Below are 25,583 nucleotides of genomic sequence, written 5' to 3'. Positions count from 1 at the left end.
AGGGCAGCATTACACATCAGTTCCCCCTTTCCTTCTGCAGCATTAGGATCCCCCCTCCCCTCAGTACACACTGGATTAGTTCCAATATTCTATGTTTGACAGCTTTTAAAACTCTACACATCCCACTGTACCTCTTTCCAGCCACTGGAAAAACTCTTGATTTTTTATTTGTCTTGCCAAGGAACTCCTTGAAATAATTGTACCTGTAGCCTCTGATTCCTTTCCTCTAGTTTTTTTTTTTTCCTTGAAACTTCTCCAGTCAAACTTTCCTCTTCAACTCTACAGATTTGCTATTCCGTAGTAATGTCATCAGTGGCTTCACATTACTAAACCCAGTGGTGGACAAACAGCAAGACTTCACAGTTTTAGGAAAGTGGAGAGGACGAGGGGAAGGAGTTTCTACAAAGCATTAAGTGACAATTCAAAGCAACTCAAAATATATTTTTTGTCAGGAGGCTGAGGTAGGATAGGATCTGAGTTCAAGGACAGCCTGAGCTGCATAGCAAGACACTGTTTCAAAAAAGCAAAAACCAAACCCAGAAACAAACCACTACATTTTTGTTACAAATAGATGCATTTTGATCTCTCAATAACAGAACTAGAACTCAATCTTCCTGCTTGACTGAAAGTTGCCATGACTGACCTCTCATTCCTCCTTACTCCTCTTCACTTCCCTTCACTCCTCCTCACTCCTGGGAATGTGTTCTTCACTTGATGGTTCTGATGACTTACCCATCTCGCTTGGCTTTTTTCTCTTTCCTGGACACCCTTTGCATGTTCTCCCTCATCATCCTCATTGTTTAAGGTTAAATTAGCTAAGACTCAGATCTCTGACGATTCTCCTTTCTTTCTGCATTCATTCCCTCATCCACCCTCCAGTTTTAAATACCCCCTACACAGAGCACTCTTATACTTGTTCATATATACAGTCTGGATTCTCTCCTGAACTCCACACCTCCACATCCCATCTGTCTACTCACAGCTTCTATCTGGATGCCAAATAAACAAGTTCAAATCTCCTTTCCCTCTCCCTCTTTCTCTTTCTCTTTCTTCTCTTCTTTTCTGGCAAGATTTTCTGTATAGTCTAGTCCCTGGTCTGGCTGTAAAACCACCATGTATCCCAGGCTGACCTCAAACTCCCAGTCTTCCTGCCTCTGCCTCTCAAGTTTTAGGATGTATATAGATGTATATCACCATGTCCCAGCTGAAATCTCAGCTGTTTTTTCTTGTGCTGGTACTGGAGCTTGAACTCAGGGCCTTGGTGCTATATCTGAGCTTTTCACTCAAGGATAATGCTCTACCACCTAGACCATGCCTCTCAACTTCCTCAAATATCAACTTTTGATCTTCCTTCCTCACATCTCAAAACCACTTGTCCCATTGATTTCAACATTTCCAAAAATAACAACTTGATCTTTCTAGATATTCAGAACTTATAATCATCCTTGTTCCTCTCTTCTACACTTCGCATTCAATCTGTAAGAAAATCTTATAGATATCAAATTCAAATACAATATCATCCAAATTCTGGACACTGACTCTTTTGAATTATTATTTTCTTCTAGAATGCAAGCTACCCAAGGAAAAGATTTTGTCTGTTTTCTTCATTTCTGTATTCATAGCTTTACCCAACATGAATAACTGTTCAATGAATACTTAGGGATTAAAGCTTATTCAACCTGGCCAAATGCTGGTGTTTCACACCTGTAATCCCAGTTACTCAGGAGTCTGGCATCTGAGCAACATGGTTCAAAGCCAGATAGGGCAGAAAAGCCTGTGAGACTCTTATCTCCAATTAGCCATCAAAAAACTGTAAGGGAGGTGTGACTCAAGGGGTGGAGCACCAGCATTGAGCACAAAGCTCAAGAACAGCATCCAGACCCTGAATTGGAGTCCTAGGATTGCCACATACATGTGTGTATATACACACACACACAGTTTGCTCAGTCTTTAAAACCAGCGGTCTCATCTCCAAAACTGGATGTTGAAAATAAATAATAGAAGTAAATCCACTGTGTAATGTCCTTCTGGATTCAGCTCAATATTCAGAAATGAGAGATGACCAGAGCCCTGATGGGAACCAGTCAGGCACAGAACAGGAATCAGAGCCCTGGGTACTCTTAGTAGACATCCTGGCAGCAGTAGTCTATATAGCTGCCCCCAAAGCCTTCCTAAGCCATCCTCTTCCCAGGGGACAGCTTGGCTACCAGGAGATCAGATCCACACTGGTAAAATGAGCACATGAAATCCCCATGCCCACAGAAACCTTCATGGTTGTAACCCTCTGTAGACCTAGCTTCCAGGGTCTTTGTGAGGCATGTGCAGGGGGTTCAACAGTGGCCTCTCAAAAGAGAAATTCAAATCATAATTCTAGATACCTGAGAATGTGACCTTGTCCAGAAATGGTGTCTTTTCAGATATAGTTAAGGCTCTAAAGATGACTAGTGTCGTAAGAGAAAAGAGGATAAGGAGATTTGAAACAGAAAGACACACGGAAGGAAAGTCTGTGTGTGGACAGAGACAGATAGTGGAGTGAGGTACTGTAAATCAAGGACCACCAGAAATCACCAGAGCCCTAGGTGCACACCAAGGGATACAATATATTAGGTACAAATCCTGCCAGCATCTTAATTCTGAAATTTTGGCCTTCAGATCTGAAAAAGTCAGTTTCTGTTCTTTAAGCCACCAAGTAGTAATTTCTCCTGGTAGCCCTACACACACAAGATCTAACAGTGAGTTCCTGTTGCTTCCCAGAAGTCCAAAATGTTGGCATTCTCCTCAACTATTTATAGATTTTTTCATTGTCCCTCCAAGTACAGACAGAGTGTGCCAATCAGAGGTGGTTTTTGTCATAAGCACTGCCTAATACCACTGGTAACAATTGACTTTGTTTAGGAGGATAGGCAACCATAGATCAGATGGTTATGCAGCAGGATATAGGGCTGAGAAGTGGAAGTTAAAAGGAACTGGGGAGCATTTACTCCTGACCTTATAGGAAATCTCTAGCTAGCTCAATTGGAGACTAGCTATACTGGGATACCACTCCAAGTCTGCCAGATCTTCCCATTTTCCAATGACAATCCGGATATTTAATTAAACACTGGTCTAAAGTAACATTAAATAAACCACAAACTCCCAGGACATCATGCTGATAAAATGAAGCATATCTGTGTTCCAGTTTATATATTAGTTTTATTTTAGAGCCAGGCATAGTGTTATACCTATAATCAGAGCTACTTAAAATGCCAAGATCAGAATGATCTCAGTTCAGTTCAATGCCAGCTCAGGAAAAAAAAAAATATATATATATATATATATAAATATATATATTTATATTATATATATGTAAAATCACATACACACACACACACACACACCCAATAGCTGGACATAATAATATCATCCCAAGTTAAAGACAAGGCTAAATCAGGAGGATCTCAGTTTCAGGCTAGCCTAGGCAAAAAGTTGAAGATGCTATTTCAACAGAGGAAAGCTGAGTATATTGACACTCTCTTATCCCAGCAGGAAGTGTAAGATAGGTGGATGATGGTCCTGCTGTGCATCTGGACAAAAAGTGGAACCCAACTGAAAGGAAAGGAATGGAAAGAAGAGGAGAGAAAAGGAAAGAAGGGGAAAGGAAAGGGGAAGGAGAGAGAGATACAACTTTTTCTTTATACAGAAACTTTCTTAAAATGTTAAAACAATTTCTAAACAAAGTTTTGAAATTACTATAGATTTCAGATGCTCTTTTCTAAGTCTGTTCTTTTGTTTGTTCATTCAACTCCTTCATATATGATCCTATTGACTTAATTAGCATATGTTTATTATGCACTTTCTGTATATCAAACAGAAGAGCAATCTGTGCAAAACAGAAGAGTAATGGCCTGGGAATGTAGTCATTGTAGAACACTTACCTGGCATTCATTCACGCACGCATGAGAAAATAAAAGTACGATGCAAGCTCTATGTACAAGCTGTTTCCATTTGAATTGGATAAAGATAAGCATGACTTCCTTTTCTAAAGAATGTAGGCTCCTTAGACATGCCATTTATCTTTTCTCTGTCTCTATTTCCTTATCTGTAATGAATGATAACAATGAAATGATAACAATTGTTCATCCTTGTAAAATATATCAGGAGAATAAAATTAGTTTGTAAAGCTCTTATACATGAATGTTCTATATGAATCCATCAAATAAATAAATCATTTACCAACTTAAAAAAAAAGATACCAATCCTTAGTATTGGGAACTGGCTGGGTTGTTCAGTTCAACTCCTCATCTGAGAGATCAACCAGGTGATTTCAGAGCCAGTACTGTTTCTAATCTCCCCAAAATTCATACAAGGCACAAAAAACTACAGCTGATCTTTCTAATACAAAAACATTTCTGGATATCTGTAAATGTCTAGCTAATTCATTGATGTTTTTCTCTTTTCATCTGCATATTTGATACTAAGTAGATGCCTTTGTAGGGATTTCAGTCACTTCAAAGCAATGCTTCCAGTGCTGATATGCTAAGTCAGTCTTTCTGACTGATGGAGGAGGGGTTCAGTTTCATGATACTCACACATGTTTTAAAGTCTCATCCTCTTTAACAGCCACTACAAGAATTTAGAGTGGGCTACTGCTTTTTCATTTAAACTTGAGTTCTTTTGGATAGAATCTGGTAAACTTTTGAGTACACTAGGAAATGAATTTCAAAGATAGAGAATCATGTTCTGAACACCTATCAAGTAGGGCAAAATCATACTTTATTCAAGGGGGAAGGAAAGCATAATGACATTTATATGTGCTTTAAAATTTCATTGCACTTCAAGTACAGTAACTTATTCTCATTTTTTAATTTATTTAAAGCTGTTAGGGCCATGTGCAGAATACTTTTTACTTACTTAATCTTATATAAACTATTATCTGGTTCAGTAGTATAATTTGTCTTGAGTTTTTGATTTGTACATTTTGAAAGAGGATCTCTGGAGTTGGAGACATGGCTCAGTGCCAGTCAATGAGCAAAAGCAACAGATAGAGAGTTCAAGTCCTGGGCTAGGACAAAAAAAATAAAGAAGGTGTCTATTCTAACAAAAAATTGTAAGAATGTGAGAGGATAGATATGTTAAATAGCTTGGTATAGCCATTTCACAGTATAAACGTGAATCGCAACATCTTGTTATATACCATGATTTTTAATGATCTCTTACTTTTTTACAAATAAATCTAGAATATATTAAAAGTGGGTCTACTCATTTTCTAGGATTACTGAATGTATTGTTGTGCTTTGTTTAGATTTATTTTTTTACACATATTTAGCTGAATTTCCACTCAGTGTTGGCCCCAGGATAACCTCTGAGGTATGATAATGAATGAGATAGTCTTTTCCATATTCAGAACTAGAGTCACAATATTGTCTGTGTCTGAGGATATTTCCTGCAAGCACTCCTTCCCTTGCTTGTTCCCACTTCTAACTTCGTATTTCCTGCTGAAAGATAAACTTGAGTAGGTGGACAGTTGTATAATGGTATATGGATGGAAAGCTGGTGTCAAACCAGAGATCACAACTTAGAGAATTTATGTTTTCTTATATTTTGACTGGAGGAATTTTCTCATAATTAAATTCAAACTCAGATTGCTGTATTATTTTTCCTCATTGTCCAGAGAATCATTCCACACAGATATTAAATTCTTCCTCTTTCCTCTCTTCATTTCTTTTCTTTGAAATGCATTACACTAATGTGTTCCACTACCAGTAATGTTTCCTTCAAAAGGGTTTTAAGTGTATTTTTGACAAAGAAGTTCATGTTTCTCCTCATTTTCTTGGGGAAATGGTCATTCCAATTAAAATCTCCAACAGAAAAGTCTTGTGTTCATCACAAGTAGCTGCTTTATGCCTTTCGTCCTCCTTGTGGGCTTAGGAGACCTTCTTCTTCCTTCTCACTGAACCTCAGGAATGGGGTGTAGGTGAATGCCAAGCCAAAGAGCAAGAAATATTTAAATTCCACTCTCCAGGCAGTTTTTATAACTCTTGAGAATAGCTATTTTGTTTAAGAAATGTGGTCTGATTTGTTAGGCTTGCCTGTTTTTCTGAAAGCCACCATATTTTGATTATTTATACTTTTTTTTAAAGCATGCAAAGAGCTTATGCACATGGGGCCTTTCACAGAGAGTACCACTTATCCAAGAGAGCATTGTGAAGCATAATCAGCCCTGCAGTAGCCAGGTCTCCCTAGCAAGCAAGAGAACTCTCAGATCTCCACAGCTGCCTGATGAGGAGTGAAAAGGGATTGACTACTACCTTTGCAAGCTTATGAAAATATTGTTTCAACTTTAAAAGCATAGTAAATTCTTTCAACTATACAAAAAAAAAACCCCAATATAGTAGATCCCCATGTCCTCACACCACTCACATTTAGTAGATGTTAAAATATGGAGCAACTAAAATGTTTAAGCTGGAACTTAGAGCTGGTAGGTATAAGCAGGTATAAGGCAGGATAACAGGAGAGAAGATGAAGGTAGACTCTAACCTGACAAGAAATAAAAGATGGGGAAAAAAAAAAAACCTCAAATAGACCTAGTGCCTCTAAAACTGAAATTGTGTGCATTTGGAATCACAAGCAAGCACCTCTCCTGATTTTGAGTTTCTGATACTTCCTCTTATAGTAATAGAATATAGTCAATGTTTTGTTGCTGACCCCAATTGTCAGTGAAAGAACAGAAGGGAAGCTCGTTAGTTACACAATGAATTTGAAAAATGACTGCTACTCAAGAAGCTGATAAAGGAGAACCCTTGAGACCAGGAGTTCAAGACTAGCCTGGCAACATAGCAAGATGCTGGCCACAACAAAACAAAACAAAAACCCATGTTTACATGAATTTAAGAAATTTGACAATCAAATTTTGCCACTCCCAAGGGGTACATTTGTTTTATGAAAATTTTGGTATATTCTTCTATAAAACTAAAACCTCTTCACTGGCAACACAGTTGCCAAGTTAGCAAGACAGTTGTCTTTGAATTTTTGGACCCAGATTTAAAGTAAACTTTTTCTTGAAGAACAACGTACAGGGCTGGGAAGGTGGCTCAGTGGTAGAGCGCTTGCCTTGCATGCATGTCACCCTGGGTTCGATTCCTCAGCACCACATAAGCAGAAAAAACTGGAAGTGGCACTGTGGCTCCAGTGGTAAAGTGCTAGCCTTGAGCTGAAGAGCTGAGGGACAGCGCACAGGCCCAGAGTTCAGGCCCCACAACTGACCAAAAAAAAAAAAAGAAAAAGAAAGAAAAAGAAAAAAGAAAAGAACAACATGCAGAAAAGTACCTAAATCTAAGTGGTATGTTATCATAACAAGGACACATCTGAGTACCCATGTCAAGAAGCAACATTCCAAATACCCAGATTCCTCTTTCCAATTCCTTTCAGTTATAGTGACTTTCTGACTTCTAAAATAAGATTTTTATTTATTTATTTTTATTTTTAAATTTTTATTTTATTTTATTTTTGTCAGTCATGGGGCTTGAACTCAGGGCATGGGCACTGTCCTTGAGCTCTTTTGCTCAAGTCTAGTGCTCTACCACTTGAGCCACAGTGCCACTTTCAAATTTCTGGTAATTAATTGGAGATAAGAGCCTTCAGACTTTCCTACCCAGGCTGGCTTTGAACTGTGATCCTCAGATCTCAGCCTCCTGAGTAGCTAGAATTACAGGATTTTTTTTGATCCTCAAATCTCTCTCTCTGTCTGTTCTTTCTCTCTGTCTGTCTCTCTCTTTCTCTCTCTCTCTCTCTCTCTCTCTCTCTCTCTAGACTGGGGCTCTACTGTGTTGCCCAAATGACTTTGAACGAGCAATCCTCTTGCCTCAGCCTCCAGAGAAGCTAGGATTATAGTTTGCATCACCATATCTGGCTACCAGTAATTTAGATCACTAATTGTGATTAAGTGAGCTATGTATCTCAGCCTCAGCTTCTCCTCTAGATAGTGATAATAATAATTGTACCTTTCTTGGAGAGTTGAGGTGAAATCAAAATGTAAGCATGTAAAGCACTAAGCATGTTGCTGTTACCGAGCAAAGGGTTTTTTTTTTGGGGGGGGGGGAGTGTGGATGAGAGGAGGGGAAAGAAATGAGATTAAACCAAGCACGGGGAGATGATATATATTTTTGTTTATTGACACGATTTGCAAGGAGTTCCACATTGTGGATAAAAGGTCACTAGGTAGTGGATTTGGTTTCCCTGAAAACTGGCTAATTGCCTAGGACATGATGCTGAGAGAAAAAGCTTGAGGAAGGTAAAGCAGTGTTTGAATTGTCATCAGTTGAATTCTACATTTTGATTGGTTTCAAAAAAGTACTTGGAATTTATTTATTTTAAAAAAATGTGGCTGGGTGCCATGACTCATGCATGGAATCCTAGCTACTCAAGAGGTGGAGATCTGAAGGGTTTCTGTTCAAGCAAAGGCATTTGCATAGGTATAGGTTCAGTCTATGCAAAAAGTTCACAAGACCTGGTCTTACCAAGTAAGCTGGATATGATGGTATGAGCCTGTGATTCCAGCCATTTGTACATTAGAAGTAGAAGGATTGCTCTCTGAGGCCAGTCCCAGGTAAAAGTGAGATCCTCTCTGAAAAAACACTAAAACAAAAAGGACTAAAAGAGGTTGTGAGATCAAACCCTAGTATCACTGCCCCCTCCCCCCCCCCAAAATCATAGGTTACAGACACACAAATAAGTAAAACTGATATAATCTGAATTAGGTCAATGGATTACACTGTTGTCTGTTTTCTGGTTGTGATGTGGTACTGTAATTATGTAAGATGTCACCAGTTTGGGAAAATTGGTGAAAAGTATCTGAAATCTTTATGATTTCTTATAACTGCATGTGAATCTACAAATATCTCAAAATAAGAATTTAAGGAGAACGCTTATGGAGCTACATGCCTTGAACCTGAGATTGTCTTATGTTCTGGGGCTATAAAGGAGCAATAGCAAGGCACAATGTGCTAGGAGATGAAATAAGACAGGACACTGAGCTAGCTTGAAAATACCCTCTTTCTGATACTGCAATAAATTTTATAAGGATACTGGAATTATGGGCTTGAAAAGATTATTGAATACAAAAATGCTTTTACCAAGTCTCTAATCTTTCAGGAAGTATAATCACAAGCATTCAAGTGGGATCCATATAAACACTGAAATTAGTAAGGTAGCAATCCCTCAGATTTGGGGTTAAGTGCAAGGAAAACTGTCCTGGTGAAGAGCAGCCAAGAACTGGAATGAGAACAAAGAGTAGGAAGAGCGAAATCTTGTCATGATAACCTGCTTTAAAGAGGCTGAATTTAGCTGGGAAGGTGGCTCAGTGGTATAGCGCTTGCCTTGCATGCATGAGGCCCTGGGTTCAATTCCTTCAGCACCACATAAGCAGGAAAAAAAAGCCAGAAGTGGCGTGTGGCTCAAGTAGTAGAGCACTAGCCTTGAGCTGAAGAGCTGAGGGACAGTGCCCAGGCCGAGTTCAGGCCCACAACTGGACCCCCCCCCCCAAAAAAAAAAAAGAGACTGAATTCACATCTGCATGTGTTCCTGCCCAAGAAGGGACTAAATGCTCCCTTGCTTTTCTGATCCTAAATTTTACTTAGTCAGGTTTTAATTGTCTTTGATACAGTCAGGAAACTTTTTATTAACATTAACTAAAATTAAGCAATGTACATGACACACTGATAGAGTGGAATCTATCTTCCAAGGAAGTATTCTTTAAATTTTTCAATCTGCCACACATTTCCAAATATTTAAATTTTCTGGGATGGGGGTCATGACTTAAGTAGTAGAATGTTTGTCTAGCAATAATGAGAGACCTTGAGTTCAAGCCTCAGTACTGCAAAACAAAACAAACAAAACACAAAACAAAACAATACATTTTGCCTAACATGAACCCATAGATGGGCAGATAGGGACAGGATATTATCTTCAGAATAGAAATTATTCTCATGCTGTTTAAGGTGACCATTTAACCTATTGCTTAAACTAGGACACATATTTTTAAAGCCTTTTGTCTTGAAGTTTGATCTAAATACAGAAAAGTATACATAGAAGTGTACCCATTTCTGGTTACAGATCATTCATTGTCTTTGTTGTATATTGTTCTATGGTATGAATACATCACAATTTATTCCTCCTATGGATGATGAGCATTGAGGAAGTTTCTGAGTTTGGCTACTGTATCTAGTGCTGCTTGCAATAGTCTACAATTAAGAATACTTCTGGAGCTGCATACGTACATCATTTGGTGGAAAATATACATGAAAACCAAAGGAATACTCTGGGATATCAGGGAGAAGGAGGAGCTAAGAGAAAGGGTTTAAAGAAGGAAGTATCCATCTGATCAAACTGTTTTGTGTTGTTGTTGTTGTTTCCAATAACACATTTTGTCTCCTTAGCCATCATCGTATACAGACTACCATGGACCTGGAAATGCAGCAAACTCCTGATGAAATCCATACATGCAGGGTTAAACACCGTGGCAGCCATCTTTGCCATCATTTCTGTGGTAGCCGTGTTTGATAACCGCAATGCCAACAATATCCCCCATATGTACAGCCTGCACAGCTGGGTTGGACTGACAGCTCTCATACTATATGTCTTACAGGTCAGTGTCTCTGTGTATTTGTAAGTGAGGTACAAAAAGTAAGTTTGGAGATGGTGAATGCTTGCTAAGCATGTGTTACATTTGTTTTCCATTATAATTCTTTTCTTGGGAAAAGTTGCACTAGAATTGCAAATTTAGTCTAGAAGCTTGAATGTGAGATTGCTAGACATCGACAATTTAGTAAATTGCTCCTAACATCTAAATGGACATTGCTTAGCCCTTGAGTTCTGTGTGCTGAATGAACTAGCATATATATGCAGGACTCTAGGTTTGTAGGTTTCTTTCCCACATTCTCTGCCACTTCTCTAGGTTTACTGTCATGAAGAAAGAGATGAATTTGGAAGTGGTTCTGTAGCTCAAGTGGTAGAGCGCTCGCCTTGAGCTGAAGAGCTGAGGGACAGCGCTCCGGCCCAGAGTTCAGGCCCCACGACCGACAAAAAAAAAACAAAAAACAAAAAACCTGTACACCTAGAAAGAGATGAATTTATAACTTTTTGCTAGATTTTGAAGGCTCAGTAACTATTTTATTTCCCCTTTCTTTTCTTTCCTTTCTAAAAGAATGTACTCTGGGAGTACTGTATTGAAACATCATTTTGTAGAATGTATCAGGTGTTTAGCCATTCTAATTAACTTTGTAGTTGTAGAAAGTTGATGTTGTGTCTAGAGTTTTAGCCATAATGTTGAAAAGTCTTTTTAAACTGTATTTATTCACTCTTGTTCTTTAATTAGCACCGCATGTGTTCAACTCCCTGATCAAGGTGTCGTTGTGAACTTTACTTCTCTGGGAATATAGAAGTGAGACAAAACTTATCCTAAAAGGGGTGACCACCAGGGAAAAACCAGGACCACTTACTAGATTTTTGTCAATTTTCTTCTTAAAGCTTAATGCATGATCATTAAATCAAAGTTATTATCTCCATGGACACTTAATTATTTACATTTGTGTAAGTGGGTGTGGAAGAAGGGTTTGGGAGTGGACGAGACCCAAAACAGGAATTCATGTATGGGAGATAACTCTGTATCAGCCATGAAGAAGGAACAAGGGAAACATGTCTGCAGGGATGGCTGAGCCTAGCTCGTAGCTCTTGTCTTCAGGTTAGTCCCTCACCTCCTGCCTCCGTGCTTTTAGCCTCTGGGTCACATCTAGCAGGCAGCTTTCTCCACTGCCACCAGCCACTGAGTCCTGCCTCTCAGGCAGGAGATGAGTATACCAGGGGCCACTGAGAGCTGTCGGTTGTCAGATGCCAGACATGGAACCTCATGATTTTTTTCTAGCTCTTTATTCTGCTTCAAAAAGCCAATCCAGCTGGTTTTGCTTTGGTTTCCCTGTACCACATCAGAATGCAGAACTCAGAAGGCTACCATAGCCTGTTCATATGTATCTTGCCTGAGGCGAAACACAGGCACCAAAGGCAAAGGTCATCTTCCTAGAGCTACATAGCCAGTGGCCAGAGGGAGGACCTCAGGCCCAGGCTGTCCACATCCCACATCCTGAGCCCTTCAAATTACTACTTGGTTCTACTGTTTCCATGAATTTGCTATGGCAATCCATTCTGTGAGTGAGCATCCTCAGTGGAAGGCTGCATCTCAGGATCAGAATGAAAAGCACACCTATTCTGATAAAGTTTTCACATCTTTCACTTACTGTTTGAACAAGCTGTTTAAGAAGAAAATTGAATCATCACCAATAAGTATATTACAAGATGTCCACCCTCACTAAAAAGTTAGAGAAATGCTTGTTAAAAATAATAAAATAGTTTTTACCCCTATAAGATCAGTGACAGACAACGTCAAACAACAGTGCTCATCACTGGCATGATGTGAGGTAAAGGGTACAGGTACTCTACTAATAGGAAAGTGAATTGCCACATTTGGGGAAAGTGGTTTTTAATAGTGGTTTTTATTGATTTATTTTAATATGCTGACCCTATGACCTGGCAATCCTATATTTGGGGGAGTGGAAATCAGATCCCACCCCAAAAGGAACACAGTTACAGAGTTTTAATGCAGCATTGTTTGTGTAAGAAGGAAACAGGACACAACGTGAATGACTATCAATAGAACAGTTAAATGATTTATAATCAATTCATATTTGTCACATACACAGTAACTACAAAGAATCTCATCATACCTATTGACCAAACGTGAAATCCATGATATAGTTTCCAGTATTAAAAAAATACCAGAAGGTTACATACATAGTCAAAAGTCATAGATGAGGAAGAAAAAAAGAAATGTGTGGAGTAATATACCAAGTTGTTCTTGTGTGGTAAGGTTGCTTGAAAGGAGTTATTAAATTTTATATTTCTTTCTTTCTTCCTTCCTTCCTTCCTTCCTTTCTTTCTTTCTTTTTTGTCGGTCATGAGACTTGAAATCAGGGCCTGGGTGCTATTCCTGAGTTTTTTCGCTCAAGTCTAGCACTCTTACCACTTTGAGACACAGAACCACAGAACCACTTCTGGTTTTCTGCTGGTTAATTGGAGATAGGAATCTCGTGGACTTTACTGCCTGTGCTAAGGTCAAACCAGGAGCCTCAAATCTCAAACTCCTGAGTAGCTAGGATCACAGGCATGAGCCACCAGCTCCTGGATCTTTATTTTATTTTATTTTATTGATTGATTAATTGATTTTTATGCCAATCCTCTAGCTTGAACTCGGGGCCCGGGTGACATCCCTGAGAGTTGTTTGTTGTTGTTGTTTTTCCCTCAAGACTAGTGTTCTACACTTGAGCCATAGTTCATTGCACTTTCAGCTTTTTGGTGGTTTTGGAGATAAGAGTCTCACGGACATTTCTGCCCAGGCTGGCTTTGAACTGCAGTCATCAGATCTCAGTCTCTTGAATAGCTAGGATTACAGGCAGGAGCCATTAGCCACCTTGCTAAATGTTATACTTTTTAACATAATAATAATAATGTTTTACTTGCTTCAACTTGTATGTCTTTGTTTTAAATATAAGTAAATCACATGTTATATAACTATCACATGTAAATACAAATATACACATACACCTACATATAAAGTTTTGAAACTAAGCAAGCAAATACCATTCCATCTCCCAAAAGTGGTGCGTGGTACAGATTTAGTACTCTGGGATGTTAAAAAAGCAAACTATAGTACATATATAGAAATTACCAGTCATCATAATAAAATGAACTTCCATGATTTAACAACCAAGCTAGTTTAGAAAGCCTTCACTCCCTACTGATCCCAGCTTGCTCCCACATTTCTGGACCCACTCTAACCCCTTGATATGCCTAGTCACCTGGTGGTTTTTTTTCTCATTTTTTTTTATACTTCTGCCACAGATGTGAATCAACATACTGTGAATCAGTATACTAAAAAATTAAACAATAATGTAATTTGGTCTTTTAAATTAAAATTTTTAAATGCTATACTGTGGGCTAGGAAGGTGGCTCAGTGGTAGAGCGCTAGCCTTGAGTTGAAGAGGTGAAGGACAGTGCCCAGACCCAGAGTTCAGGCCCCACAACTGACAAAAAAAAATGTTGTAGTGTATACTAAATTCTATTGCATCTTTAAAAAAAAAAACTCAACAGATTCAACTACATAATTTCTCTAACCAGAGTCTATACTTAGCCCAGGCTAGCTTTGAACTTGAGACCCTTTTATTCTCATCTCCCAATACCTATGATTACAGGTATGTGCTACCATATCCAACCATACATCTTTACTATTTCTGCTATTAAACCTTTGGGCTATTTTCAATTTTTTTTCTAACAAAAACTGTGGCACTGAACATTTAGACACTTCTTGGCTGATCTTGATATGCAAGGATTTTTCCAGGCATATATGTAGGAGGGACATTATACATTCAAGTTGAAAAGATAATACTTAACTGCTTTCCAGTGTTTGGCCCCAAACTGTATTGCTGCCAGCAGGATTTAAGTGTTCCCATATGGCTATTCTTTGCCAAACTACATCCTCTTCAAAGTTTTAAATTATTGCCAAATAATGTTTTGTACTTTTAATGTTTGTTTGATTTATTTTCTACAAAATGCTTGTTTGTATCTTTTATTCATTAAAAAAAGATTTTTAGGGCTTGGAGACATGGCTCAGGTGGTATAGTGCCAGCCAGTGAGTGAAAGCATCAGATCAAGTATTTGAATCTTGGTCTTGGACAAAAACAAATATATTTCTTTTCTTAGAGATTTGTATGAATTCTGCATTTTTAATTCCCTTTCATTTATTTATGTGTATTAATATAACTTCTTCCTATTTGAATCTTGAATTTTTCTCATTAGTATTTTAACCAAGAATAATCTCAATTTTAATCCAGTTAGTTATCTTTTCCTTGAAGGTTATCATTCAGTTTTGTTTTCTTTTAGTGATTTGTTTATGAAGTCCTTCCTTTTTCTGAGGTCAAATTTTCTGTATGCTTTCTATTAAGAATATTGAAGTTTTTTCTTAAGTGTTTGTTTCATGTGGAATTTACTATAGTGTTTGGTATGATTTTTATCCTCCTAACTTTATTTCTCTCCATATAGATGAATTCCCAGCATCATTTTTGCCTCATTCCTGACTTATTATTTATCTGTAGTGCCTTTTTTTTCTTTTTTTAAAATTGCTTCCCCACCCCCTGCAGTCCTGGGACTTGAACTCAGGGCCTAGGCACTGTCCCTGAGCCTTTTTTGATCAAAGCTAGCACTCTACCACTTGAGCCACAGCACCACTTCTGGCTTTTTCTGTTTATGTGGTAGTGAGGAATCGAACCCAGGGCTTCATGCATGCTAGGCAAGCACTCTACCACTAAGCCACATTCTAAGCCCTGCAGTGCCAATTTTGTTACATGTCCTTTTCTCTAAGTCCTCATCAGTATGGGAGGAATTCAGGAGTGCTGAGGTACTGAAACATGTAGGCATGCACAGAGTACAAAGTACAGCAGTAGCTATAAGAATCCTCACATTCAATTTAAAAACAATGTTTCTAAGCTGGGCACCAGTGGCCATGCTTGTAATCCTAGCTACTCATGAGATCTGAAGATTGAGGTTCAAAGCCAGTTAGGGCAGGAAAGTCCATGAGACTCTTATCTCCAATAAACCACTAGAAAACCAGAAGTGTTGCTGTGGCTCAAATGGTAGAGTGCTAGCCTTGAGCTGAAGAGCTGAGGGGCAGCACCCAGGCCCAGAATTGAAGCCCCACAACCGACCAAAACAAAGCAAAACTAAAAACCCACCAGTGTTTCTACTATTTTACTAGTGAGTACAAATGTTTCACTTTCCTTGTATCTCTGTAAAAACTTTTTTCTTAAGTCTTGATAATGTGGATTTGTGTGTGTGTGTGTGTGTGTGTGTGTGTGTGTGTGTGTGTGTGTGTGTATGCCCAAAACTAACTTTTTCGCTCATGCCTGGCAGTCTATCACTTGAGCCACACCTCCATGTCCATTCTTTTGCTGATTAATTGAAAATAAGAGTCTTAATTAAATTAATTAATTGAAGATACAGTTTCAGCTCCTGAGAGATAAAATTACATGCATGAGTCATTGGTGCTCAGCTGAAGATGTCAAAAATTATTAAATTTTATTTTCTGTATCTGTTGAGATAAATATAGTTTTATTTGTTAATATAGTCAATTACATTCATAGATTCTAATTTTAAACTTGGTGAATTAAAAACACATTTAATTGCCTCAAGATTTTGCCCTCAGAATTATGTAGGTTTATATATTCCATTGTTTTCTTTCTGCCCACTGGACTTCTCAGAACTATGATTTAACCACTTCTTGGCTTTTGTTTAATGAGAGGAATGTTGGCTCCTAGGTTCTTTCTGCTCCAATCCATAGAACAAGAAGCACTTAAAAACAAAGGATTTGTTATCAGGGTCCCCCTCCATCTGAATCAAGTTCATCCATTTGGTAGCTGGAAACTTTGAACAAGTCATTTCTGGATTTGGTTTACAAATTAAATCTTGAAGAATCAAACTGAAATAACTTAACCCAGTGCTTCACAAACCAGAATAACACATGTTAGCTATTTTGGTTGTAATAGCTCAGACGTTAGAATACCTGTCTCATAAGCATGAGGCACTGAATTCAAAACGCAGTACAAAGAAAATGCGTCAACTATATAGTAGACTTCTTTGTGACATGAAGATAATAATTTTCATTTCCACATTGCAGTAGACTGGAGAGGGAATGAAACAGAGAGACCAGTTCATTAAACAGCATGGTTGAGAGAAGGCTGATAACTGATAACTGTAGGGCTGGGAGCTGAGATAGGTGTCTGGGTATTTCTTCTTTTAACCTGCTCTTCATTGGAGAAGCTTCAACATGTGAATATGCTGAGAAAATGGCACCCAAAAAGAAGAGTTTGTGAATAATTGTAAGAAGAGTTTGTGAATAATTGTAACTAGGCCTTTTAAGAAGCAGTTTGCAAAAATCGCTGGAAAATTGGAGATGTGACACCAACTGCACATGAAGAAAGAGGTTTGGTTTGGAGTGATTTGGGGGTTTGATTTAGTGGCAGGAAATTGAGGCCCTTTTCTAATGTTGCCCCCGTTTTGTCAATAAGAAGATGATTGGCTGTTGATCGCAAGGAGGCATTTCAGAGAGTCAGAAATGAGAGGATGGGGGAGAATGGAGAGTCATTTCTGGATCATGAATTTATAGTGATGCTAAGTCTCCTTGACTGTGATTGAGTCCAGTAGCACCTAGCATGCCAGAGACAGTCATGGACAGCAGCGCCACAGAGGGCATTGCTGGGTAGAGGGGCTGAAAAGGCAAGTAGCAAGAAGACTTTATTACCCACTTCAGTGTCAGTAATATGCTTTATAAAATAACTATGGGCATATTACAGTTAGTGCTGCTAAGATACTGTACCCCAAAAGATAAGTGCCATTATGTAAATGCAGTAAATATAACTTGAAAATTACCTAGAATCTCTCAAAGTAATGCTACCTAGAACCATACATTACACCTCTAGGAAGATTAGAAATACAGATTCTCAGCTTCTGCTTCAGACCACCTGAATTAGAAACTTCAGATGAGGGCCCCTAATTATGTGCTCTAACAAGCTTACCAGGTAATTCAGATGCATGCTAAGGTTTGAGAACAGTCTAAAAGAAAAACCAGTAATAACCACAAGGTTGGACATTACAGTATTAGTAATCTAATGAAAACAACATTTTCATTAGTTTGTGGACCACAGAGAGTTTGTCTGTATTATATAGCATACCAGGACTCAGAACAACTTCTAGCCCATAGCAAAGGCTTCAAAATGTGTGTTGAATAATGTGCAATCCTAACTACTTAGGAAGCTGAAATCCAAGGATTGCAGTTTGAAGCCAGCTTGAGCAGGAAAGTCCATGAGCCTTTTATCTCCAATTAATCACCAAAATAAGCCAGAAATGAAGCTGTGGCTCAAGTGCTATCCTAGAACAAAAACAAAGCCCAAGGACAGCACCCAGACCCTGAGTTAAAGCCCAAGAGCTGGCACAAAAACAAAACAAAACAAAAAACCAACAACAATAAAGTGCATTCTGCGACGTAAGATAAATGGACACATTAAAATACATGAACATTTCTAATGACTAGAATAATTAATGGAGGAAAGCCTTCAAGTATTTAACTGTAAACTTTTATTATTCTAACTATAAAAATAACATACATGTACATTAACTTAAAATGTATGAAATATAGAAAAATATGAAAAAAATTCATAATCCCTGTTAATGTGAAATCAAAATGCTTGAAATAAGGATACAGACATTTTAGTTTAACACCGTTAGGCTTTTGTTATCACTATGGATATAGATATTTAATCTTTAAACATTCTATATTTTCATTTTCATCTCTACTAATAACTTTTCATAAGATTTTATTTTTCCTCTATTCTTCTAGGAACTTTCATTATGAAGAACAACTTTTGTAGAGAGTGATTCCTAAATAGTAGAGCGCTTTGTTTTACATACTTTGTTAGACTTACCTACAGTCTAGGAAATGGAAGATTCCACTTCTCTATGGAGGATTTTCCAGACTTCAGTTAACCTGTATGTCTGGAATGAGTTGAATGAATCAAATGCACTGATTGTTACAGTTCAACAAGTATATTCATAGGCCCCAGTACAGAAATGCTTGCTTGGTAGGACTGTTGAATGTGAATCAAGCATCACCTTCAATACACACCTTTAATATGTCTTCTGTAAGTCACACTTTTTAACTATTGACTTAGTGACAAAGAGTCTTGCAATGTTCATTCCACTGAGTCACCATCTTCACTTGTAAAGTTTTAAGCCCAAGATGGTTAAGGGGAAATTAATAATGATTCATATAAATTATCACGGATTATAAATCTGTACCATTCAAAACACTTCCAGAGTCAGACATTCTATAATATTTTCTCTTTCTTTTTCAAAAATTAATTTTATTGCTATTATTAAGATGTTGTACAGAGGAGTTACCATTTCATAAGTCAGGTAATAAATACATACATTTCTTTTTTCTTTCTTTCTTTTTTTTTGGGGTCTGGTCATGGGGCCTGAACTCTGGGCCTGGGTGCTGTCCCTCAGCTCTTCAGCTCAAGGCTAGTGCTCTACCACTTGAGCCACAGCACCACTTCCGGCTTTTTTCTTTTTGCTTATGTGGTGCTGAGGAATCGAACCCAGGGCCTCATGCATGCAAGGCAAGCGCTCTACCACTGAGCCACTTCCCAGCCCCATAAGTACATTTCTTTTTGGACAATATGACCCCTTTCTTTGATTTCCTATTTTTCAACTTATTTATTCATATGCATAAATATTAAATATCATTAAAACCAAAACTATAAATTTCCTTGTTCTACAGCTTTGTTTTTTTTCTATCTGTGGAGTATATTATCTAATTGATGAGTGACAGTTTATTTGAACACTCCCATAAAGTAAGGTATCTAAGTTTCAAAGGTTTTATTTTTTTTCCTCTTTTAAAACTTATTTCTTTCATTGAAGAATTTTCCTAATGGCTAAAGTAAGATTCAGATTGGCTGAGGTCTGTCAGCCAATGTCTGGTTTTCCACCTACTTAAATCATCAAGCCCAACAGGATTCCAAGAGACACATGAAAAATCTTGATTGAAATGAGAGAAATCAGGATCTTAGGACTAAAAACAACTCCAAACAACTACTAAATTCCTACATCTTCATATAGAAAACATAACATGAAGACCATGAAGTTAGTCCTTCAATACTAATAGGATCACTGAAGTTCACTGATGGAGAATTGGGAATATTTTGAACTGCTAAGGGGAACACTAGGGACCATTTCCAACATATTCAGGCATTTGTGGTATTAAGTGAATAATAGGACATACCCAGCAGCCTAGTAAAGGCATTCATGATAATGTTTCATTCCTTCGCAGCACATGTTACACCTAAGCTGATTTTAAATGTCTGTTAAGGCTTTGGACCCCTCCTCCTGCCTCCATCCTTCTTGTGCTCCCCTCCCCACACCAAACACACATACACTTCCTCCTTGGGTGTCAGTCAGGACCACCACCCTCTCTTTTCATGGTTGTTTGGTTAGACTTATAGATCCTAATTCTTAAATAAAAGCCCTTTCAATCAGTAACTGGACAGCCACTAAGCCATCTTTATTTTCTTGAAGAAAATAGAATTCTTACTTGGAAGGGGCAACAGACAAAACTGACTTGAGTTAATGCAATACCCTTGCTTCCTTCACTTAGAAAAGGGCTTTCTAGGTACTGGGTTGTCAAGGAAATGGAAACTTCTCTGCACACCTCAATTCAAAATTGTCAGCCAATTTCCATATAGGATTTTAGGCTGACCTGACTAGATTCTGTGTCCTAAAATGTTTGATTTTACTGATTTCTAAAAAAAAAAAAATCTTCCCTTCCTCACTTGACAACTTTAGGAAATGGATTTAAAAAAAAAAAGTAAGTACCAGAATGCTCACTGTAGCCTCGTTAATGGAAGAAGATGGAAGAAGAGGAGGAAGAAGAAGAGAGGGAAGAGGAGGAGGAGGGAGGGAAGAGGAGGAGAAGGAGGAGGAGGAGGAAGAGGAGGAGGAGAAGGAGAAGGAGGAGGAAATAATAATACCTGGAAACAGAAATAGCTAAAATAGAGAACAGAGTAAATAAATTCCAGTATATCCTCAAAATAGAATAAATAGAATAGAATATTAGCTACTAAAAGAGTACACCAGATAGAGATGTTGAAATGAAAGGATCTCATCTTAAAGTAGGAAAAGAAAAAGAACAATAAAGGGTGAATAATAGCTTTTAATTTTTAATATTTAAATTTTTATTGTTATTATAAAGGTGATATACAGAAAGGTTACAATTTCATAAGAAGATGAATAATTTTGAAATACATTTTAAAGGGGGATGAGTATGATCAAAATAGATTGTTTACAACTATGAAAACTGAACAAAGAAACCTGTTGGAACTGTTTTGGGAAGGGAGAAAGAAAAGAGAGAGTGGATATGTGTATGACATTGACTTGAACATATTGTGAAAATTCTTCCTATCTCTAAGACACATTGCTAAGGAAAAGGCAAAGTTCAGAATATGAGGTATAGGTATAGGTATATATATATATATATCCTTCTGAAAGGATATGAGGGGGTGATTATCATAGATGCTACCTTTAGGTAACTAGAACTGGATTCAGGAAATTCACTTTTCCTTTTATGCCTCTGAGTTCAATGTGAAACCATTCTTTCCATCTATTGCTTTGATAGTAAGACTTCAAAATTAGTTAAAATGTACAATTAAATGCTAACTTTTGCACTTTTGTGTTTAGCTTGTCCTAGGTTTCTTCATCTTTCTGCTTCCTTGGGCTTCACTTTCCCTGCGAGCACTGGTCATGCCCATACATGTTTATTCTGGACTCCTCCTCTTTGGAACTGTGATTGCAACAGTCCTTATGGGAGTGACAGAGAAACTGTTTTTTGTTCTGTAAGTTGCATGGTCTTTCTTTTCATCATCTTTAAGCTCTAAAATGTTAACTATTTGTTCATGTTAAAGAAGAACATAAATGTAACAACATTTTTAATATTCAAAAATTTAAGCTTAGAATATTTATTGCAAAATAATTTGGAATTTCATACAGATAGCATATTACTTAAATAAGGACCACACTCACAAAACAGCCATTGAAGTTACATATTCCCTTTTAATTGTTTTGATGGCTATGTTTTATATTGATTGTATTTATAAGGCTCATATATTTGTAGAAATTTTTATTGTTATTATTAAGGTTGTGTACAGAAGTGTTTCCATTTCATAAGTCAGGTAATAAGCACATTTCTTTTCAGGCAATATCACCCTTCCCTCGGTGTCTCCCAGTTTCCCCCTCCCAGTCTCACCCATAAGTTATATAGTTTATTTTCAGCTTAGTGTCTATTGAGTACTGCTGCTGCATTTGTTTACCCTTTGTCCCTCCATTTCTGTGAGGTACATACATTTTTATTTCATCTTTTTTCAATTTTAAGGGATACAAGTGTTCTAAGTATTAATTTTTTTCCACATAGGATTTTAACAATTTTATCAATGTTAATTATAATCTCATGATTACAATATTAGATTTCCGCAGTGTGATTTACAACTTATCTATTTCTTTAATATGAAACTTTAAAGGAATTTACATTAAAGCCGTACCAATGTGCATTCTGAGCAGATAAATTCAACAGTGTAGCCAGGTGCTGATGGCTCACACCTGCAATCCTAGCTACTCAGGAGGCTGAGATCTGAGGTTCTTGGTTCGAACCTAGCCTGGCCAGAAAAAAAAACACCCAAGCACTTATTTACAAATAGCCAGCAATAAGTCCAGAAGTGGAGGTGTAGCTCAAGTAGTAGAGTGCCAGCCTTTAACACAAAAGCTAAGCAGGAATGCTGAACCCTGAGTTCAAGCTGCCCCAGTGCTTACACACACACACACACACACACACACACACACACACACACACACACAATTCAACAGTATACTGCATGTTCCTTTATCATCCTATTTGTAATTGAAAACACACTCTCTCTCTTTTTTGATAGGAAAAACCCTTCATACCATACATTCCCACCAGAAGGTGTTTTTACAAATACCCTTGGTCTTCTGATTGTGGTGTTTGGAGCCCTCATTTTTTGGATTGCCACTAGACCACAGTGGAAACGTCCAAAGGAACCAGATTCTATCCTGTTTCAGCCAAATGGAGGCCCTGCGGATGGAATGGAAGGTGCCATTGCCATAAGCTCTGGCAACAACATGGACAAATCTGATTCGGAGCTAAACAGTGAGGTAGCAGCCAGGAAAAGAAATCTGGGCCTTGATGAGGCTGGCCAGAGGTCCACAATGTAAAATGTTAAGAGGATATAGCCATGTAACCAGCTCTAATGTTTAGCTTCTTTTTAGTCATAGATGATTGAATTACAATGTCAATATTTGTTGTAATCATCAAGGATGAGTTCTTGGGTGTGTATTCATTGAGGCCTAGGGATGGACTGAAAAGGATATGATCAATATGAAAATGATAGCAGACATTAATTGTGTTTCTTACCTCTTTTGTGATTAAAGCATTAGCACAATACCTTGCATAGAATAGGTGAACAAAAGCTGTCTTCTGATAGTTGATTTGATAGACTGGCAACATCGCTGGCCTTGTGTCATGCGATCATTTCTTGTTAGTTCTGGGAGCCCAGAAATTTCAAAACTAGGTAGAATCAATCCTTACAGTTTGAAGTTACCTCAGGAATACCTGGGGCTGGGTTTCCACCTTTGGGCTTCAAGATAGCATGACTGGAATATAGAGAAAACCTTAAGGAAAATAAGGTCCCTTCTCTCTCTAATGCTCTTCTGTTCCCTTTCCAGCTGGTTTGGGCTCAGATGGGCTATAGATATGAGGGTTTCTATATTGGAGTATTTGGGAGCAGTCACTGGGCCAGAAGTAGCTGAAGCGATTTCTCTGGTTAGTCCAGCTTAATCCCAAGACTCCCGTGGGTTGGTGTGTTTTATGGTCCAGTTTCTAAACCTCTTAAAATGAAAATGAATTGCTCAAAGAACTCTCAAATGCCTCTTAAGATTTCCTAAGTTTCTGGTTTTATTCTTTTAAGTACTTCCCTGATACTCACTATATACCATTCTCCTGAGCACTTTTTTTTTTCCGTGCCACCTGAACTCTGGGCCTGGGCGCTGTCCCTCAGCTCTTCAACTCAAGGCTAGCACTCTACCACTTGAGCCACAGCGCCACTTCCAGCTTTTTTCTTTTTGCTTATATCGTGCTGAGGAATCGAACCCAGGGCCTCAGGCATGCAAGGCAAGCGCTCTACCACTGAGCCACCTTCCCAGCCCATCCTGAGCACTTTATAAATATTACCTCCCTTTAATTCCCCAACAGATTTCGTAAGGCAGGTATGGTTAGTATCTCCATTTGTTCAGGTGAGAAATCTGCAGCTTGGGGAGGTTAGTAGCATGCCCCAAGGTGGCAATCTACTAACTGATGGAAGTGGTAATATGGCTTCTCAGTCCAGGATCCTAACCATGTCACTGTGCTACTTTTCTGTTCTATACTAATTTGCACCACATTAGCCAATCCTGAGTAATCCTCAGTTGCTAGAATGGAGTTTTCAAAGATGCTTGTTTAGCTTTGGGTGTCTTCTAAGGAGATCCCCAAGACAGCCAAGGAAAAGGTTCCCCCTTGCATCTTAGATCTATCTATTCCACATATCACGGGATATCTGCCACAAGCCAACAAGCCATAGCCACCTTGATGTCCTTTTACCATTAGAAGTATGCCTCAGTGACTGAAGGAAGTGGGCACAAATATCCATAGCTTTCAGGATTAATCCACTGTAATATTTGTTCTTCAGAATCTTAGTGGTTGAACCTTTGACATTGGCAAGACCTTGCTCATGGTCTGCTCTTTCATGGGGCCATAACCAGGTATCTTGATTTCTTGAGTTCAAGAGTTCAAGGTCAGCCAGGCAACATAGAAAAAATATGTCTTTTTAAATAAATTACAAATTAGAAAAATAATTTAACAAACCAGAACATGGAATCATTTAATGTGGATTAAGATCTTAACCATTTATACCAAATGCACTCAACATTTTTGGTGCTTGGCCTACTTCCTTTCAAAGAACTGGTGATTACTTCCAAAGATTGCATACCAGTTACACTGTCACATCCCTTCATGCTTAAAGATCCAAGATTCCCTTACAGTGTTATTGTTTTCTTCTTACTTAATTCCATTTCCAAAAGTAATAATAGTGTCAGAAGGATTTCCAGTGCCAGCCCCAAGGCCTGGCACACAGTACCACTATTCAATTCAGTATGGGTGACATGAGGAGTTAGTCATTGCATGGTCACGTAAGCAGTCTGATAAATGATGTTTCATCACACATTTCATTATATTTCCATCAAATTCCAGCCGCTGTGGGGGCAAGGAGGGTTATGGGAGGAAGATGACTAAGTCCCAAGAGTCACGGCTGCCATTCCTTTTCTTGTAGGTCAAGATAGAGGCCACCAGAGCAAAGCTAATTTTTGGACACAAGAATAGCTCCATTGCATAGATCTCAAACATCTCTCATCTCAGCCCTTTATTTTCTCTCAAGTGGGCTAATGTGAGGGTAATCTTACACATATTATAGGAACTTCTTTCTTTTTCTGCCTTTATAAAAAGGATGTATGGTAAAATATATCTAGAAAACCTTTCTATTTAAGTCTTCTTTTAATGGGCTTTTTATTCTACTGATAATTACACCTTTATCTTTCAGAAGCTGATATTTCCTACCTAAGTATCACCCCCAAAAATATCACATTAAAAAGCCTACAAAGAATAGGGGAGAAGAAAGCCTCGGGTATCAATTCCAAACAGTGATTGAAATCTCCCCCAAATAATTATAGCTTATATCATCTGCAGAGATAATCTGGCTGGGCTTACCCCATAATCTAATTTCAGAAAAGAAAGCTTTATTTTAACACTCGTCTAAATCAACACAAAAGCCTTTTCTTTCAAAGGATTTATTGAG

The 25,583-nt window shown here is 38.0% G+C and overlaps 1 protein-coding gene across 1 annotated transcript in view; it reads left to right on the top strand.

The window, feature by feature from the left end:
• Window positions 1-23,705, top strand: part of LOC122120090 (plasma membrane ascorbate-dependent reductase CYBRD1) — a 28,594-nt gene extending 4,889 nt beyond the window's left edge. The window contains exons 2-4 of the mRNA XM_042694148.1: window positions 10,413-10,621; window positions 21,367-21,521; window positions 22,611-23,705. Coding sequence (XP_042550082.1) covers window positions 10,413-10,621; window positions 21,367-21,521; window positions 22,611-22,914 — 668 coding nt within the window. The 3' untranslated portion in view covers window positions 22,915-23,705. The remainder of the gene's footprint in view (window positions 1-10,412; window positions 10,622-21,366; window positions 21,522-22,610) is intronic.
• Window positions 23,706-25,583: the final 1,878 nt, after the last annotated feature.

The sequence above is a fragment of the Dipodomys spectabilis genome, unplaced genomic scaffold, assembly GCF_019054845.1.
Source record: "Dipodomys spectabilis isolate Male_0828 unplaced genomic scaffold, ASM1905484v1 ptg000174l, whole genome shotgun sequence".
NCBI lineage: Eukaryota > Metazoa > Chordata > Mammalia > Rodentia > Heteromyidae > Dipodomys > Dipodomys spectabilis.
The sequence above is the reverse complement of the archived record's forward strand: the minus strand, read 5'-3'. Positions and strand labels throughout refer to the sequence as shown.